Source organism: Bombina bombina, chromosome 1 (genome assembly GCF_027579735.1).
Source record: "Bombina bombina isolate aBomBom1 chromosome 1, aBomBom1.pri, whole genome shotgun sequence".
NCBI lineage: Eukaryota > Metazoa > Chordata > Amphibia > Anura > Bombinatoridae > Bombina > Bombina bombina.
The window spans coordinates 1,295,442,119-1,295,462,626 of NC_069499.1; the positions used below are offsets into that span (position 1 = coordinate 1,295,442,119).

The window sequence follows — 20,508 nt, forward strand, 5'->3', positions numbered from 1 at the left end:
ATAAAATATACGAGAACTAAGCAAATTTGATAACAGAAGTAAATTGGAGAGTTGTTTAAAATTGTATGTTCTATCTGAATCACGAAATTTTAATTTTGACTTTACTGTCCCTTTAAGGAAAATGTAGAATGTCCAAGGGGAATTCTATGAAGACTTTATTGAACTTTTGGTTCTAATCTGCCATGAAACTCTAGATTTTTGTAACTGAGCAATGTGCATTTTGAAAAGTTCCTTTTATTACAAACTTATAGTGAAACGGAGACAGTTTGGTAGTATAAAAAAAAAAATCTAACACAGAAATAGAAACAATGTTTTATTCCAAATTGGCAACATGAAGTCTTAATGCATCACAATGTGTGACAAGTATTTCCACACTAAATAAGTTAAATGGAAACTTTCTAAACATAAAAAATATTTAATGTTTTACCCTGTAGTGACATAAAACCTAGATAAGATTGGCACATGTTTTATGAATGAATAAAATGTTAAGCAGAGGATTGTGTTACCAATATACTACAGCTCACTTACAGCAAATAAAGGTTCATTTGACAACTGTCTATTAAATGAGAAGACAGCACCCTATATCCTCAATTAAAAAACAACAACACAATAATACTGCTGGTTCAAGTCTTCCCACTATATACAAAATGAATTTTTTTCTACTTCAATTATATGTGCTTAAAAAAATTAGAAAAGATCTGCCCACTGTGGAAAAACAATACTTTCACATATGTTTTTAAAGGTCTTTTGGCTGGATTCTAGAAGTACAGAAACAATCAATAACCTCATCTTTCATTGGGGATGTTGCCTTGGAGAAGCCGCCTACATTCTGCAATATAGAGTCCCAGCTCATAGGAATTAGCTACTTTACTGCAGCCTTTCGTGATAATCTGTAAACATGAAAGGTTTTGTTCTTAAAGACTCTGGTGAAGTATTTTAAGTAGGATGGCAGGTCTTTCTTTATTTCTTCACAAAAACGTGGTGAGGAAGATGGCTTCAGATCTGGATCATTATCCCCTAGTCCATCCATGACCTAATTGCAGACATTTACAATAAAAAAAGTAAAAAACAAAAAGTTATTTTGTACACATTGCATATACTTTTTTAATTTATTTTGATACTGAATATGAGGTTGACAGAAAACTCAGTCAAACTTCAAATGTTCATTCTCCTAAAAGATCAAAACACCTTTAAAACTATAAGATTCGACAGAGAAGAAAATGTATTTTAGTAATTATTTTTATTTAAAATAAATACATAAAAACAAAATAATGTAACATGTTTTGGCATCTGAATGCAAAATGAATGTTCTCCTTGACATTTGTCAGTGTAATATTTTTTCTAAAACACATTAACATTTGAACATTGACTTTAACTTGAATATTTGAATGTAACATTAAAATATTAGATTTAAATAGGGATTCCATTAGCTCACACTGAAGTATATGACTATCAAAGTTAAAATGTTGTGTGTGTGTGTCTGATAATGGGGGTAAAACTCTGAAATGTAATTAAAAAAAACTTCTCCAGTAAACAAAAAATATAAAAAAACTAAAACTAAATACCTAGGTATCTGCCCTTTGCTGGCTGAACAACACCAAAAGAAAAAGTTTTGGTTTATTCAGAAAAGAAATATTAATTATTTACCCAAAACAAAGCAAAGCCATACATTTTGAAATACTAATTTTAATAGACAGTATTTGAGTATTATGTCCCTTTAAAGGGACAGTAAAATACAAATTAAACTTTCATGATTCAGATAGGACATTTAATTTTAAACAACTTTCCAATTTACTTTTATCATCAAATTTGATATGTTCTCTTGGTATTCTTAGTTGAAACCTAAACCTTGGTAGGCTCATATGCTAATTTCTAAGCCCTTGAAGACCGCCTCTTTTCTAAAAAACATTTGACAGTTTTTCACAGCTATAGGGCGTTAGTTTATGTGTGCCATTTAGATAACATTGTGATCACCCCGTGGAGTTATTTAAGAATCAGCACTAATTGCCTGAAATGCAAGTCTGTCAAAAGATCTGCGTTAGGGAGGCTGTTCTTGATACAAGGTAACCACAGAGTTAAAAAGTATATTAATATAACAGTGTTGGTTATGGAAAACTGGGAAATGGGTAATAAAGGGATTATCTATCTTTTTAACCCCTTAGTGACCAGACCATTTTTCCATTTTCTTACCGTTAAGGACCAGGGCTATTTTTACATTTCTGCTGTGTTTGTGTTTAGCTGTAATTTTCCTCTTACTCATTTACTTTAGAAGAATGGTGTGATATTGCAGCGCTAAGAAAACATAATTTATGCTTACCTGATAAATTCCTTTCTTCTGTAGTGTGATCAGTCCACGGGTCATCATTACTTCTGGGATATTACTCCTCCCCAACAGGAAGTGCAAGAGGATTCACCCAGCAGAGCTGCATATAGCTCCTCCCCTCTACGTCACTCCCAGTCATTCGACCAAGGACCAACGAGAAAGGAAAAGCCAAGGGTGAAGTGGTGACTGGAGTATAAATTAAAAAATATTTACCTGCCTTAAAAACAGGGCGGGCCGTGGACTGATCACACTACAGAAGAAAGGAATTTATCAGGTAAGCATAAATTATGTTTTCTTCTGTTAAGTGTGATCAGTCCACGGGTCATCATTACTTCTGGGATACCAATACCAAAGCAAAAGTACACGGATGACGGGAGGGATAGGCAGGCTCTTTATACAGAAGGAACCACTGCCTGAAGAACCTTTCTCCCAAAAATAGCCTCCGATGAAGCAAAAGTGTCAAATTTGTAAAATTTGGAAAAAGTATGAAGCGAAGACCAAGTTGCAGCCTTGCAAATCTGTTCAACAGAGGCCTCATTCTTGAAGGCCCAAGTGGAAGCCACAGCTCTAGTAGAATGAGCTGTAATTCTTTCAGGAGGCTGCTGTCCAGCAGTCTCATAAGCTAAACGAATTATGCTACGAAGCCAAAAAGAAAGAGGTAGCGGAAGCTTTTTGACCTCTCCTCTGCCCAGAGTAAATGACAAACAGAGAAGACGTTTGTCGAAATTCCTTAGTTGCCTGTAAGTAAAATTTTAGAGCACGGACTACATCCAGGTTGTGCAGTAGACGTTCCTTCTTTGAAGAAGGATTTGGGCATAAAGAAGGAACAACAATCTCTTGATTGATATTCCTGTTAGTAACTACCTTAGGTAAGAACCCAGGTTTAGTACGCAGGACTACCTTATCGTAATGAAAAATCAAATAAGGAGAATCACAATGTAAGGCTGATAATTCAGAGACTCTTCGAGCCGAGGAAATAGCCATTAAAAATAGAACTTTCCAAGATAACAACTTTATATCAATGGAATGAAGGGGTTCAAACGGAACGCCCTGTAAAACATTAAGAACAAGGTTTAAACTCCATGGTGGAGCAACAGTTTTAAACACAGGCTAAATTCTGGCCAAAGCCTGACAAAAAGCCTGGACGTCAGGAACTTCTGACAGACGTTTGTGTAACAGAATGGACAGAGCTGAGATCTGTCCCTTTAATGAACTAGCAGATAAACCCTTTTCTAAACCTTCTTGTAGAAAAGACAATATCCTAGGAATCCTAACCTTACTCCAAGAGTAACCTTTGGATTCACACCAATATAGGTATTTACGCCATATCTTATGGTAAATCTTTCTGGTAACAGGTTTCCTAGCCTGTATTAAGGTATCAATAACTGACTCAGAAAATCCACGTCTTGATAAAATCAAGCGTTCAATTTCCAAGCAGTCAGCTTCAGAGAAGTTAGATTTTGATGTTTGAAGGGACCCTGTATCAGAAGGTCCTGTTTCAGAGGTAGAGACCAAGGTGGACAGGATGACATGTCCACCAGGTCTGCATACCAAGTCCTGCGTGGCCACGCAGGTGCTATTAGAATCACTGATGCTCTCTCTTGTTTGATTCTGGCAATCAATCGAGGAAGCAACGGGAAGGGTGGAAACACGTAAGCCATCCTGAAGTCCCAAGGTGCTGTCAGAGCATCTATCAGGACTGCTCCTGGATCCCTGGATCTGGACCCGTAACGAGGAAGCTTGGCGTTCTGTCGAGACGCCATGAGATCTATCTCTGGTTTGCCCCAACGTCGAAGTATTTGGGCAAAGACCTCCGGATGAAGTTCCCACTCCCCCGGATGAAAAGTCTGACGAGTTAAGAAATCCGCCTCCCAGTTCTCCACTCCCGGGATGTGGATTGCTGACAGGTGGCAAGAGTGAGACTCTGCCCAGCAAATTATCTTTGATACTTCCATCATAGCTAGGGAGCTTCTTGTCCCTCCCTGATGGTTGATGTAAGCTACAGTCGTGATGTTGTCCGACTGAAACCTGATGAACCCCCGAGTTGTCAACTGGGGCCAAGCCAGGAGGGCATTGAGAACTGCTCTCAATTCCAGAATTTTTATTGGCAGGAGACTCTCCTCCTGACTCCATTGTCCCTGAGCCTTCAGAGAATTCCAGACGGCACCCCAACCTAGAAGGCTGGCGTCTGTTGTTACAATTGTCCAGTCTGGTCTGCTGAATGGCATCCCCCTGGACAGATGTGGCCGAGAAAGCCACCATAGAAGAGAATTTCTGGTCTCTTGATCCAGATTCAGAGAAGGGGATAAGTCTGAGTAATCCCCATTCCACTGACTTAGCATGCACAGTTGCAGTGGTCTGAGGTGTAAGCGTGCAAAGGGTACTATGTCCATTGCCGCTACCATTAAGCCGATTACCTCCATGCATTGAGCCACTGACGGGTGTTGAATGGAATGAAGGGTGCGGCAAGCACTTTGAAGTCTTGTTAGCCTGTCCTCTGTCAGGTAAATCTTCATTTCTACAGAATCTATAAGAGTCCCCAGGAAGGGAACTCTTGTGAGTGGAACGAGTGAACTTTTCTTTTCGTTCACCTTCCATCCATGTGACCTTAGAAATGCCAGCACTAACTCTGTATGAGACTTGGCAGTTTGAAAGCTTGAAGCTTGTATCAGAATGTCGTCTAGGTATGGAGCTACCGAGATTCCCCGCGGTCTTAGTACCGCCAGAAGAGCACCCAGAACCTTTGTGAAGATTCTTGGAGCTGTAGCCAATCCGAATGGAAGAGCCACAAACTGGTAATGCCTGTCTAGGAAGGCAAACCTTAGGTACCGATAATGATCTTTGTGAATCGGTATGTGAAGGTAAGCATCCTTTAAATCTACAGTGGTCATGTATTGACCCTCTTGGATCATAGGTAAAATTGTCCGAATAGTCTCCATCTTGAACGATGGAACTCTTAGGAATTTGTTTAGGATCTTTAAGTCCAGGATTGGTCTGAAAGTTCCCTCTTTTTTGGGAACCACAAACAGATTTGAGTAAAACCCCTGTCCCTGTTCCGATCGTGGAACTGGATGGATTACTCCCATTAACAAGAGCTCTTGTACGCAGCGTAGAAACGCCTCTTTCTTTGTCTGGATTGTTGACAATCTTGACAGATGAAATCTCTCTCTTGGAGGAGAGTATTTGAAGTCCAGAAGGTATCCCTGAGATATTATCTCTAGCGCCCAGGGATCCTGAACATCTCTTGCCCAAGCCTGGGCGAAGAGAGAAAGTCTGCCCCCCACTAGATCCGATCCCGGATCGGGGGCCCTCAATTCATGCTGTTTTAGGGGCAGCAGCAGGTTTCCTAGTCTGCTTGCCCTTGTTCCAGGACTGGTTAGGTTTCCAGCCTTGTCTGTAGCGAGCAACAGCTCCTTCCTGTTTTGGTGCAGAGGAAGTTGATGCTGCTCCTGCTTTGAAATTACGAAAGGAACGAAAATTAGACTGTCTAGTCTTGGCTTTGGCTTTGTCCTGAGGCAGGGCATGGCCTTTACCTCCTGTAATGTCAGCGATAATCTCTTTCAACCCGGGCCCGAATAAGGTCTGCCCTTTGAAAGGTATATTAAGCAATTTAGACTTAGAAGTAACATCAGCTGACCAGGATTTTAGCCACAGCGCCCTGCGTGCCTGAATGGTGAATCCTGAATTCTTCGCCGTAAGTTTAGTAAGATGTACTACGGCCTCCGAAATGAATGAATTAGCTAGTTTAAGGACTCTAAGCCTGTCCGTAATGTAGTCCAGAGTAGCTGAACCAATGTTCTCTTCCAGAGACTCAATCCAGAATGCCGCTGCAGCCGTGATCGGCGCAATGCATGCAAGGGGTTGCAATATAAAACCTTGTTGAACAAACATTTTCTTAAGGTAACCCTCTAACTTTTTATTCATTGGATCTGAAAAAGCACAGCTATCCTCCACCGGGATAGTGGTACGCTTAGCTAAGGTAGAAACTGCTCCCTCCACCTTAGGGACCGTTTGCCATAAGTCCCTTGTGGTGGCGTCTATTGGAAACATTTTTCTAAATATCGGAGGGGGTGAGAACGGCACACCGGGTCTATCCCACTCCTTAGTAACAATTTCAGTAAGTCTCTTAGGTATAGGAAAAACCTCAGTACTCGTCGGTACCGCAAAATATTTATCCAACCTACACATTTTCTCTGGTATTGCAACTGTGTTACAATCATTCAGAGCCGCTAACACCTCCCCTAGTAATACACGGAGGTTTTCCAGTTTAAATTTAAAATTTGAAATATCTGAATCCAGTCTGTTTGGATCAGAACCGTCACCCACAGAATGAAGTTCTCCGTCCTCATGTTCTGCCACCTGTGACGCAGTGTCTGACATGGCCCTAATATTATCAGCGCACTCTGTTCTCACCCCAGAGTGATCACGCTTACCTCTTAGTTCTGGTAATTTAGCCAAAACCTCAGTCATAACAGTAGCCATATCCTGTAATGTGATTTGTAATGGCCGCCCAGATGTACTCGGCTCTACAATATCACGCACCTCCCTCTGAGCGGGAGATGTAGGTACTGACACGTGAGGCGAGTTAGTCGGCATAACTCTCCCCTCGTTGTTTTGTGAAATTTGTTCAATTTGTACAGATTGACTTTTATTTAAAGTAGCATCAATACAGTTAGTACATAAATTTCTATTGGGCTCCACTTTGGCATTGCAACAAATGACACAGGTATCATCCTCTGAATCAGACATGTTTAACACACTAGCAAATAAACTTGCAACTTGGAAATACAATTCAATTAGAATAATATTAAAATGTACTGTGCCTTTAAGAAGCACAGAAGATCTATGACAGTTGAAAATTAATAAATTGAAACAGTTATAGCCTCAATCCTTGTAAACAACACAACTTTAGCAAAGGTTTAATCCCATTAGCAAAGATAACAAATTCTGAAAGCAGGAAACAAATTACAGAATAAACGTTTTTTATCTCAGTCAAACTATAATTCTCACAGCTCTGCTGAGAGAAATTACCTCCCTCAAAATAAGTTTTGAAGACCCCTGAGCTCTGTAGAGATGAACCGGATCATGCAGGGAATACAATGAGTTGCTGACTGAAATATTTGATGCATAGAAAAAGCGCCAAAAAAACGGCCCCTCCCCCTCACACACAGCAGTGAGGGAGAACAGAAACTGTCAGAAAAACAGATTAAGCAACTGCCAAGTGGAAAAATAGTGCCCAAACATTTATTCACACAGTACCTCAGCAAATGAAAACGATTTTACATTCCAGCAAAAACGTTAAACATAATCTCTAGTTATTAAACAGCTTTATGTATTTCTTACAGTGTAATTCTAGTGAAGTACCATTCCCCAGAATACTGAAGTGTAAAGTATACATACATGACATTATATCGGTATGGCAGGATTTTCTCATCAATTCCATTGTCAGAAAATAAAAACTGCTACATACCTCTATGCAGATTCATCTGCCCGCTGTCCCCTGATCTGAAGTTTACCTCACTCCTCAGATGGCCGAGAACAGCAATATGATCTTAACTACTCCGGCTAAAATCATAGCAAAACTCTGGTAGATTCTTCTTCAAACTCTGCCAGAGAGGTAATAACACACTCCGGTGCTATTTTAAAATAACAAACTTTTGATTGAAGATATAAAACTAAGTATAATCACCATAGTCCTCTCACACATCCTATCTAGTCGTTGGGTGCAAGAGAATGACTGGGAGTGACGTAGAGGGGAGGAGCTATATGCAGCTCTGCTGGGTGAATCCTCTTGCACTTCCTGTTGGGGAGGAGTAATATCCCAGAAGTAATGATGACCCGTGGACTGATCACACTTAACAGAAGAAATACCCTAAGCTGTGAAACACAAAAAAGGGGTCTAACCAATCCCCTAAAAGGACAGAATCTAAAAACAATGGTAGTGATCACAGCGCCAAACGGCCTAAGGGTAAGTACACAAACACGTCGAGGAAGGCTGAATAGATTTATTGTATACAAAATGGTACTAATAAAATTAATATAAACAGGAGTTTAAAAACACAAAAAACTAAAAAACTAAAATATTAAAATAAAAACAAAAATAATACAAAAATAATTTGCCAGTCATTTACTTTACCCACACATATTAAATACAGTTTTTCTCGCCATAAAATGGACTTTCTAAAGATACCATCATTTCATCATATCTTATAATTTACTATAAAAAAAAATATAAAATATGAAAAAAATGAAAAAAACAAACACACTTTTTCTAACTTTGACCCCACAAAATCTTATACATCTACAACCACCAAAAAACACCCATGCTAAATAGTTTCTAAATTTTGTCCTGAGTTTAGAAATACCCAATGTTTACATGTTCTTTGCTTTTTTTGTAAACTATAGGGCCATAAATACAAGTAGCACTTTCCTATTTACAAACCATTTTTCTTCAAAATTAGCGATAGTTACTTTGTAACACTGATATATATCAGGGATTCCTGAATAACCCTTCAAATGTATATATATATTTTTTTTTAGTAGACAACCCAAAGTATTGATCTAGGCCCATTTTGGTATATTTCATGCCACCATTTCCGTGCACTGCCGGAACCGGAACTCTGATCCAGTGATGGGCCGCCCACCTGCCTCCCTCGTATCCCTTCCACGCCACCAACGATAGGCACCATCGCTGGCCGATGCAGAAAGGGCCACAGAGTAGCCCTCTCTGCATCTGTAGTTGCCTAAAGGGTATTGCACGGTGCCTTAATATCGAAGCATCACTGAAATACCCTGAGAGCGGCTGTAGCAATCACGATTGCTTCCACTGCTCAATTTGACTGAGGATGTACTATATACGTCCTTGGTCCTTAACTGTCCTTTTTTTAAGGACGTACATAGCACGTCCTTGGTCATTAAGGGGTTAAACAACAAAACTTTTGGTGTTGACTGCCCCTTTAACTAACTTGATTCATTCTCTTGATATCCTTTGTTGAATAGCATATCTAAATAGGCTCAGCAGCTGCCGATTGGTGGCTGCACATAGATGCCTCGTGTGATTGGCTCACCCATGTGCATTGCTATTTCTTCAACAAAGGATATCTAAAGAATGAAGCACATTAGATAATAGGGTTTCATAACCCTTTAAATGTTATGACCACTTTGTACTGTTTTCTTAAAAAGCATTATTTTGGACAGGACTATAACTAACTAAGGGATGAATAAATCACTGTCAGAAAGGTAGACCACTTGTAACATATGTGATGGAGTATGTAACTTATGATCGTTCTGCAATCTACTTACATGTCCATTACTAACATCCAGTAGATCACGCAGCCGACAGCCTCTACTATGTCTCCTTTCATAACAAATGCTGTCCTCCAAAATCACATAATCGGTTCCAAATGATCGTAGGATACTATGTACATCCTCAGGAGCTCTCTTTGCATACACTTGGTAAACCTGTGTATGAAAAACAAAACATCCCAATAACATTTCACTTGACCATGCAGTGCCAGCATAGATATTTATATGAAATAAGGTGTGTGGCTACGAATTGCAAAATTGTATATAGAATGTAAAAACAAGCAAAGCAAAATGACCACAATATTAGAAAAGAGATTTCACTTTGAACTTATAACTAGAATTTTGATCTTGTGGCAGCATTAGGTTTCTTTATAGATAATTTATAATAGTTTCCTATAGTTCATGGTGGCTAAATGCAGCCACCAATCAGCAAGCGCTATTCAGGGTCCTGAACCAAAAATGGGCCGGCTCGCAAGCTTACATTCCTGCTTTTTCAAATAAAGATACAAAGAGAACAAAGAAAACTTGATAATAGGAGTAAATTCGAAAGTTGCTTAAAATCGCATGCTCTATCTGAATCATTAAAGAAACCATTTGGGTTCAGTATCCATTTAATAAATAACAGCACTGTACAAAGAAAATCACAAGAGGTGCTGACATGGGGTTCCATATAACCTAGAAGTTACTAACAAATATTGTTAACCACTATAGTGTAGTGGTAAACATTAATGCCTTTTACTGTTTTATTGTTTGGTATAGATGTTCAAATCCCATCTATCATAGCAATATATTTCGTTTCTAATTTTGAACATTTCTGTTCATTTTATGTCTTTGACAATTTGCATTATAAATATATTGTGCATATGAAAAATGTATGTACTTTAAACTGGTATGGAGATTATCTGTAATAACAATATGCCAGAAAAACGCAGTGTAACGTGGAAAAAGAGTTAAACATCTACAAACCAATAGGAATTGATTATGAGATATATAAGGAATATCCATGGAATTGAAAGACATCCTTGAAAAAGCCAATACCGTGATACTTCCATTGGATATAATGGATTGACGTCACCAGGAGGGTGTGACTTTCCATTTGAATGGCACTTACCGGTTGTAACGAATGCGCCTTTTATACAGCATTTTTTGCATTGTACTGTGTAGCAGTTGTATATGGTCGTAGCCTATTGCACCAGAGACTAGATGTCCTTTTTAACTAATAGATTTGTTATACGGTTATTCGGTTCCTGTTTCCCTTTTGAGCCTTTGAAGGGATATTGGTTTATGCCGAGTTACAGTTCAGAAGAATGTGACTACGGCTACTTTTGATATGTAGTATACATTTGATTACATACTTAACTACTGCTAGTTCTTTTCTCTCTTGGACGTTGCCAGATAGTGAAAGAAGATCACAGAATGGTGGACCATATTTTTTTGGCACTATATCCTATAGTTCCCACTACTACACATTATTATTGTATTTATATTTAATTCTTATTCATAAGTGTATATTTCTATGAGACATTCAAATCCCTACAAAAAAGGCAAGCAATTACCTGTATGTTTTTTAATTTTTCATTAAAGGGACAGTCTAGGCCAAAATAAACTTTCATGATTCAGATAGAGCATGTAATTTTAAACAATTTTCCAATTTACTTTTATCACCAATTTTGCTTTGTTCTCTTGGTATTCTTAGTTGAAAGATTAACCTAGGAGGTTCATATGCTAATTTCTTAGACCTTGAAGGCCACCTCTTTTCAGAATGCATTTTAACAGTTTTTCACCACTAGAGGGTGTTAGTTCATGTTTTTCATATAGATAACACTGTGCTTGTGCACGTGAAGTTATCTGGGAGCAGGCACTGATTGGCTAAACTGCAAGTCTGTCAAAAGAACTGAAATAAAGGGGCAGTTTGCAGAGGCTTAGATAAAATATAATCACAGAGGTTAAAAGTATATTAATATAACTGTGTTGGTTATGCAAAACTGGGGAATGGGTAATAAAGGGATTATCTATCTTTTAAAACAATAAAAATTCTGGTGTAGACTGTCCCTTTAATTCTGATGATAGCACCTAATCTAAACCCACATCTAGCTAACAACTGAAACTATACTTCAAACACTTTCTCATATGGCTTTAGGCTGTGGTAACTTTTCAAATACAGGGATAAAATATTTTTAAACCTAGTATATTGCAAAACTCCTTTAAATAGAAGTAAACTAAAAAAGAAAAAATAGAAAAGTGCAACACGCATCTAAGTGCAGATTATACACAAATTGCTTTTATTCCAATAGCCCCTGTCCCGGAGTGCTACTCACAAGATAAAAAAATTAAAAATGCACATTGGTTGCATATCACCAGCAGTCTTGCTTCAGCGTCTGAGTAATGATCCACCTCCCTCTGTGTTACTGTTGGTTATTGGTCAATCCGCCTGTGTATTCTACGAGTAATCCGTGCAGGTAAAGCGAGTCCAAAAAGCAACATACAGCGAACCAACTAATAGGTACAATTCGGCTGCAAAGTGCTGACAAGCACTGAGATCTCTCAGCTCACCAATGTGACCACTAAATGCGGACCCGGTAGCCTCACTGAGACCTATTTCTTTTACTCACTCGACCTACGTTTCATTCCTATGACCAGGAACTATTTCAAGAGTGGATTTGCCTAATGGGATATGCCCCTTATTTAGGCCATTTCCGGAGCAGGTTTTAAATTAACCCATTCCTGACTTAAATGCAGAGTGACAATGAATATCAATTTGGTTCATTAAATAAATGGATATAAGCCTAGCAGTCAGACATTAGCAGTTACATTAAATTAAAATTGTATCCATCTAAAACCATAAACCTAAAAAGATACAGTGCAATACACAAAAATGATACAGTGCAATACAAAATATACAATATAAAATATCATTGATAAAAAAAATACAAATATATAAACAATTTTAAAAAAATCCTACTATTAACCCTATCTGTGTAGTTGGTAAATATAACATCTGATTAAGTATATTACAGATTCCATGAACACTGTATATTTACACACTAATTCATATCTAAGCACCGAGTGTATTTCTCCTGAGTAGGAAATTATATTAGAACTACAAAATAAACCTATGTGTTCTGCTAAATAAAGAACCTATTGGATATCTAAATCCACATTTAGTCCTTTGGGTTGGAGACAATCTAATTTTTTTTATCCAATATGTTTCCTGTTGTCTGAGCCTTAGGAGTCTGTTAGTGTCCCAAATATTGGGGGGAACCCACTCAATTACTTTAATTTCCAAATCCTTAATATTATTATTATGAACTAATTTAAAATGTAGCGGCACACTATGTATTTCCAATCCCTTCTCTATATTTGTTAGGTGCTCTTTAAATCTATATTTGACCTTTCTTTTAGTTCGCCCTACATAGATAAAATTACACTTGCACATTAATTGGTACTCTACATAAGTGCTCATGCAGGTACATTTATTTTTAACCTTAAATTCTTTAGAGCCATCTGAACTATAGAAGAGGTTATTCTCTTTACTAATATGGGGGCACATGACACAGTCCTGAGTTGTACATTTATATGTGCCTGTGCTCACTCGTCCTCACCGAGCCAAATTATGACCTTGTTCCTTTTTTCCTCTCAATTTAGTTGGCGCAAGAATATTTTTAAGATCCCTATTTTTCCTAAAGATGACATCAGGTTTTTCACCTATACACTGTTTCAGTATTGGATCTAACCTTAATACTTGCCAGTGTTTTCTCATAATACTCTTAATTTTATGATGCCGACTATTAAATTTAGTTATAAATTTGAGATTACTATTTTGGCTAGTTTGACTATATATTTTAGTGGCTTCATTTTTGGGTTGCTCTATAAGGGATCTCCTATCCATCTGATCTACCTTCTGTTTGGTAGATGTTAGTAGATGTTTATTATATCCTCTCTCTCTGAAGAGTGGCAACATGGGGGCCTAAAACTACTTTCAAATGGCCTGAAAACAAAGATTAGGGGAAGGCTACAAAAAGCTATCGCAGAGATTTAAGCTGTCAGTGTCCACTGTGAGGAACATAGAGAGGAAATGGAAGACCACAGGCACAGTTCTTGTTAAGGCCAGAAGTGGCAGGCCAAGAAAAATATCGGAGAGGCAAAGGATGGTGAGAAAGGTCAAAAACAGCCCACAGACCACCTCCAAAGACCTACAACATCAGATGGTGTCACTGTGCATCGTTCAACAATTCAGCGCACTTTGCACAAGGAGAAGCTGTATGAGAGAGTTATGAGGAAGAAGCCTTTTCTGCACAAACGCCACAAACAAAAGTCGCTTGAGGTATGCAAACGCACATTTGGACAAGCCAGCTTCATTTTGGAAGAAGGTGCTGTGGACTGATGAAACTAAGATTGAGTTATTTGGTCATAACAAGGGGCGTTATGCATGGTGGCAAAAGAACGCAGCGTTCCAAGACAAACACTTGCTAGCCACAGTAAAATTTGGTGGATGTTCCATCATGCTGTGGGGCTGTGTGGCCAGTGCTGGTACTGGGAATCTTGTTAAAGTTGAGGGTCGCATGGATTCCACTCAATATCAGGAGATACTTGAGAATAATGTTGAGGAATCAGTCACAAAGTTGAAGTTACATCGGGGCTGGATATTTCAACAAGACAACGACCCAAAACGCTGCTCAAAATCTACTCTGGCATTTATGCAGAGGAAAAGATACAATGTTCTGGAATGGCCATCCCAGTCCCAAGACCTGAATATCATTGAAAATCTGTGGGGTGATTTGAAGCGGGCTGTCCATGCTCGACAACTATCAAACCTAATTGAATTGGAGATGTTTTGCAAGGAGGAATGGTCCAAAATACCTTCATCCAGAATCCAGACACTCATTACAGGCTATAGGAAGCGTCTAGAGTCTAGAGGCTGTTATTTCTGCTAAAGGATGCGCTACTAAATATTAATGTGATATTTCTGTTGGGGTGCCCAAATTTATGCACCTGTCTAATTTCATTTTGATGCATATTGCACATTTTCTGTTAATCCAATAAACCTCATTTCACTACTGAAATATTACTATGTCCTTTAGTTATTTGATATATCAAAATGAAATTGCTGATCCAAACACCCAATTATTTATAAATAAAAGTCATAGAAATTGTCAGGGGTGCCTAAACTTTTAAATACAACTGTGTGTACAACTGTGTGTGTATGTATGTATATATATATACCACTGAATGGTATATACCACTGAATATGTGGTCTATTTGATTCATTGTCCCTGTGGGTTATACTACGTGGGCAAAACAATTGATGACCTACGGACCCGCATGGCCAACCATCGCACTGCAATCAGAGCAGCCATTGATAAAAAACAATCTGAACAACCTGTGGCCAGACATTTTGCGCAGGCTGGCCATGCAGTGTCCAACTTACGTTATGTCATCATTGATCATGTTCCCAGGCCCAATAGAGGGGGAGACAGAGCCAAACTACTTCTGCAAAAAGAATCCAGATGGATTTATACATTGAATACTATAACGCCAAATGGGCTAAATGTAAATTTAGATTGGCACTGTTTCCTTTAAACAAAAATCTGTTCACATAAATTGTTTTTAAAAAATCGTTGATGATTATTTGATGGATTATTTGATGGCTTATCTATAGATTTATCTCTAGATTATACATATCCCTTTGTTATATTAGATATATAACCTTTAGTCAGATTATAAATTGTCTGAGATATTGAATATTTTGATCTTAGGATATTATTGCCACATGTTTCGAATAATTTATTGTTGTCATTTCTTTCCAACAGAATTGTAACTAACCCTGTATAATGTTATCCGGCTCTTACGGCTTCCTTTGGCACTTACAGTGCAGATGGGCGTGACCGTAGGACCCGGTGTCTGATGTCTGATTGTGAGTATTGTTTACTCCGGTTGCCATGACTACCCCCGGTTCTGCGCAGTGGCGCTGGGGGAACGCTGTGGACACTTCCGGCATAGAATCTTGGTGGAGGGTAAGGTAATATAAGTCAGCATTGTTTGTAAATATTTTATTGGTCTGAGGACGGGGCTTACTACCCCGAAACGTCACTGGTGGATTAAATACATCATTTATTAAGACCCGGCGAGTGCGTCTCCTTTTCTTATATATATATATATATATATATACATATACATACACATACACATATATACACACAAAAACTGTATAAAGGTAGATAGATATATATATAGATACATTTAAAAATAACATTTTCTTTTAAGTGAAGAACAATGCTATTTCAAGTATTTCTTAACGCACCTTCGGCTTTAGCTCACTTGGCTCCTTTGGGCTAGTGTGCAAGCCAAAGCAAGTTTTGTAGTGCGTCCCAAAGAAGTCTATGGGATAAAGGCTGCACAATCTGACTTCCAGATGATAGCACACCTGAGGCTTTTGCTAGAGCCCAAACTTTTTACTTTCAACTTGTAATATAAGAGCAAGAATAGGAGCATATTTATTTAACTTAAGCAGTGTTACCACTTATAATCTAGGCCTAAATCTTAGACTCTTGCATTCGGTCTTGTATATTTCATAATTGAAGTATGTTTAAAATAACTTATAGATATATTGGTAGAACAAAAATGACTAAGTAAAACCTGTATAAATCTGTCTGAATATACCCTTGTTTTTAAAACCCAAAATGATTCTGTCATAATTCAGAAAGAGCATACAATTTTAAACACCTTTCACATTTACTTCTATTATCTAATTTGCTTTGTTCTCTTGGTATCCTTTGTTGAAAATCATACTTAGGTAGGCTCAGGAGCAGCAATACATGACTGGGGGCTTGCTTCTGATGACATAGAATTAAAGGGACAGTCTACTACAGAATTAGTATTGTTTAAAAAGATAGTCCCTTTATAACCCATTCCCCAGTTTTACATAACCAACACTATATATTAATATACGTTTTACCTCTGTGATTACCTTGTATCTAAGCTTCTGAAGACTACCCCATATTTCAGTTCTTTCTACATACTTGCATTGTAGCAAATCAGTGCTGATTCGTAGGTAACGCCACAAGAGTGAGCACAATGTTATCAATATGGCACACGTACTAGCACTGTCTAGCAGTGAAAAAATGCTCAGAAATAAGAGGCACTTGCATTTTTACCAAATTAAAACTCTTACTTTTTCATACCTACCTTTTTTGTCCTTTCTCTGAGAGTTTTGTCTTCATAATGTGGATGATTGGTTAGGACTCTCCCAGTGCAAAGTTTCACACCAGCTAACAATTGCATACTCCCCGCAAAAACAGCATTGTTCGGAGTGTTGGACCTTAAATAAAAGACAAGTTGTTGTTGACACTGAGAATATCTAAAACATTAGTTTCTTTCATGTAATTGGCAAGAGTCCATGAGCTAGTGACGTATGGGATATACAATACGCCGGGTCCTTTCACAAGGTTGCATCATCTATGATGCGAGTATGTCGTTTCCGGACGTTTTTGGCGCCAAAAAATATTTTTCTGTTTGTTGTGCGTTATACTTGGTGCCAAATATTTTCATTATTTTAGACCCCATTCCTATTTGCCTCTTGCCTTTTTCTATGTCAGAGGGCTATTCCGTTTGCATTTTTGCCCATTTCTGAAACTGCCATATAAGGACATTGATAATTTTGCTTTATATGTTGTTTTTTTCTCTTATATTTGCAAGATGTCTCAATCTGATCCTGTCTCAGAATTCACTGTTGGATCCCTGCTGCCTGATAACAGTTCTACCAAAGCTAAGTGCATTTGTTGTACACTTGTGGAGATTATACCACCAGCTGTGGTTTGTAAGAGTTGTCATGATAAACTTTTACATGCATAACATGTATCTATTACCTGTTGCTGTTCCCTCAACATCTAATGCACAATATATACCTGTATATTTAAAATAATTTATTTCTGATTCTATTCAGAAGGCTTTGTCTGCCTTTCCGCCTTCTAATAAACGTAAAAGGTCTTTTAAAACTTCTCATAAGGTTGATGAAATTTCAAATGACCAGCAACATACTGAATTATCCTTCTCTATTGAGGATCTATCTGATTTAGAAGATTCTGTCTCAGATATTGACACTGATAAATCCTCTTATTTATTTAAATTGGAGTATATTCGTTCTTTGTTAAAAGAAGTGTTGATTACATTGAATATGGAGGAAACTAGTCCTCTTGATATTAAAACTAGTAAACACTTAAATTCTGTTTATAAACCTCCTGTGGTTATTCCAGAGGTTTTTCCAGTTCCTGATGCTATTTCTGATATGATTTCTAAGTAATGGAATACGCCTGGTACTTCTTTTATTCCTTCTTCAAGGTTCCCAAAGTTGATGGGGCTCTCTCTACTCTTGCTAAACGTACTACTATTCCTTCGGAAGATGGTACTTCTTTTAAAGATTCTTTAGATAGGAAACTTGAATCTTATCTAAGGAAAGCCTATTTATATTCAGGTCATCTTCTTAGGCCTGCAATTTCTTTGGCTGATGTTGCAGCTGCTTCAAAGTTTTGGTTGGATACTTTAGCGCAACAAGTATCGGATCATGATTTGTCTAGCATTGTTAAGTTGATTCAACATGCTAATAATTTCATTTGTGATGCCATTTTTGATATTATCAAAATTGATGTTAAATCTACGTCTAGCTATTTTAGCTAGAAGAGCTTTGTGGCTCAAATCTTGGAATGCTGATATGGCTTCTAAGTCCAGATTGCTATCTCTTTCTTTCCAAGGTAATAAATTATTTGGTTCTCAGTTGGATTCAATAAGTTTAACTGTTACTGGGGGGAAGGGAGTTTTTTGCCTCAGGATAAAAAACCTAAGGGTAAATCTAAAGCTTTTAACCGGTTTCGTTCCTTTCGACAAAATAAGGAACAGAAACCTAATCCTTCTCCCAAGCTCAGCTGGTAGGGGGCAGATTAAAATTTTTCAAAGATGTTTGGATCAATTCGGTCCAAAATCATTGGATTCAGAGTATTGTCTCTCAGGGGTACAGAATAGGATTCAGAGTAAGACCGCCTGTGAGAAGATTTTATCTCTCACACATTCCAGCGAACCCAGTAAAGGCTCAGGCTTTCCTGAAGTGTTTTTCAGACCTGGAGTTATCAGGGGTAATCATGCCAGTTCCGTTTTAGGAACAGAATCTGGGGTTTTATTCAAATCTATTCATTGTCCCAAAGAAAGAAAATTCATTCAGACCAGTTCTGGATCTAAAGATTTTGAATCAATTTGTAAGAGTACCAACTTTCACTTTTACTTTTTTTGTTTGGGGATCTCTGACAGCACAAGGGGTTCGGAAATCTCAAGAGGTGAGATTACCAATCAATATTTTGGAACTCCGTGCAATTCTCAAGGCTCATCAGTTTTAGCCTCTGTTGAAGAGAGAACCGTTCATTTGTTTTCAGACAGACAATATCACAACTGTGGCATATGTCAATCATCAGGGTGGGACTCACAGTCCTCAAGCTATGAAAGAAATATCCCGGATACTTGTTTGGGCGGAATCCAGCTCTTGTCTAATTTCTGCGGTTCATATCCCAGGTATAGACAATTGGGAAGCGGATTATCTCAGTCGTCAGACTTTACATCCGGGAGAATGGTCTCTTCACCCAGATGTGTTTTCTCAAATTGTTCAGATGTGGGGGCTTCCAGATATAGATCTGATGGCATCTCATCTAAAAAAAAAACTTCCCAGGTACCTGTCCAGGTCCAGGGATCCTCAGGCGGAAGCAGTGGATGCGTTGATACTTCCTTGGTGTTATCAACCTGCTTATATATTCCCGCCTCTAGTTCTTCCAAGAGTGATCTCCAAAATCATCATGGAGCAATCGTTTGTGCTGCTGGTGGCTCCAGCATGGCCTCACAGGTTTTGGTATGCAGATCTTGTTCGGATGTCCAGTTGCCAACCTTGGCCACTTCCATTAAGGCCAGACCTTCTATCTCAAGGTGCGTTTTTCCATCAGGATCTCAAATCATTAAATTTGAAGGTATGGAAATTGAATGCTTAGTGCTTAGTCATAGAGGTTTCTCTGATTCAGTGATTAATACTATGTTGTAGGCTCGTAAATCTGTTTCTAGAAAGATTATCGAGTTTGGAAGACTTACATTTCATGGTGTTCTTCTCATAAATTTTTTTGGCATTCTTTTAGAATTCCTAGAATTTTACAGTTTCTTCAGGATGGTTTGGATAAAGGTTTGTCTGCAAGTTCCTTGAAAGGACAAATCTCTGCTCTTTCTGTTTTATTCCACAGAAAAATTGCTAAACTTCCTGATATTCATTGTTTTGTACAGGCTTTGGTTCGTATCAAGCCTGTCATTAAATCAATCTCTCCTCCTTGGAGTCTTAATTTAATTTTGAAGGCTTTGCAGGCTCCTCCATTTGAGCCTATGCATTTTTTGGACATTAAACTACTTTCTTGGAAAGTGCTGTTCCTTTTGGCCATCTCTTCTGATAGAAGAGTTTCTGAATTATCTGCTCTCTCTTGTGAATCTCCTTTTCTAATTTTTCATCAGGATAAGGTAGTATTGCGGACTTCATTTAAATTCTTACCTAAGGTTGTGAATTCTAACAACATTAATAGAGAAATTGTTGTCCCTTCTTTATGTCCTAATCCTAAGAATTCTTTGGAGAGATCTTTACATTCTTTGGATGTGGTGAGAGCTATGAAATATTATGTTGAAGCTACTAAAGATTTCAGGAAGACTTCTAGTCTATTTGTTATCTTTTCTGGTTCCAGGAAAGGTCAGAAGGCTTCTGCCGTTTCTTTGGCATCATGGTTAAAGCTTTTGCTTCATCAATCTTATTTGGAGTTGGGTAAAGCCCCGCCTCAGAGAATTCCAGCTCATTCTACTAGATCAGTTTCCAC

The 20,508-nt window shown here is 38.1% G+C and overlaps 1 protein-coding gene across 2 annotated transcripts in view; it reads right to left on the bottom strand.

The window, feature by feature from the left end:
* Positions 1–300: 300 nt before the first annotated feature.
* The window catches only part of DPY19L3 (dpy-19 like C-mannosyltransferase 3), a 193,283-nt gene continuing 173,075 nt past the window's right edge, over positions 301–20,508 (bottom strand). For both annotated transcript variants that reach the window (XM_053701707.1, XM_053701698.1), the window contains exons 17-19: positions 16,814–16,946; positions 9,626–9,784; positions 301–1,033 (exon numbers count right to left, since the gene is read on the bottom strand). In XM_053701707.1, coding sequence (XP_053557682.1) covers positions 863–1,033; positions 9,626–9,784; positions 16,814–16,946 — 463 coding nt within the window. In that variant the 3' untranslated portion in view covers positions 301–862. The remainder of the gene's footprint in view (positions 1,034–9,625; positions 9,785–16,813; positions 16,947–20,508) is intronic.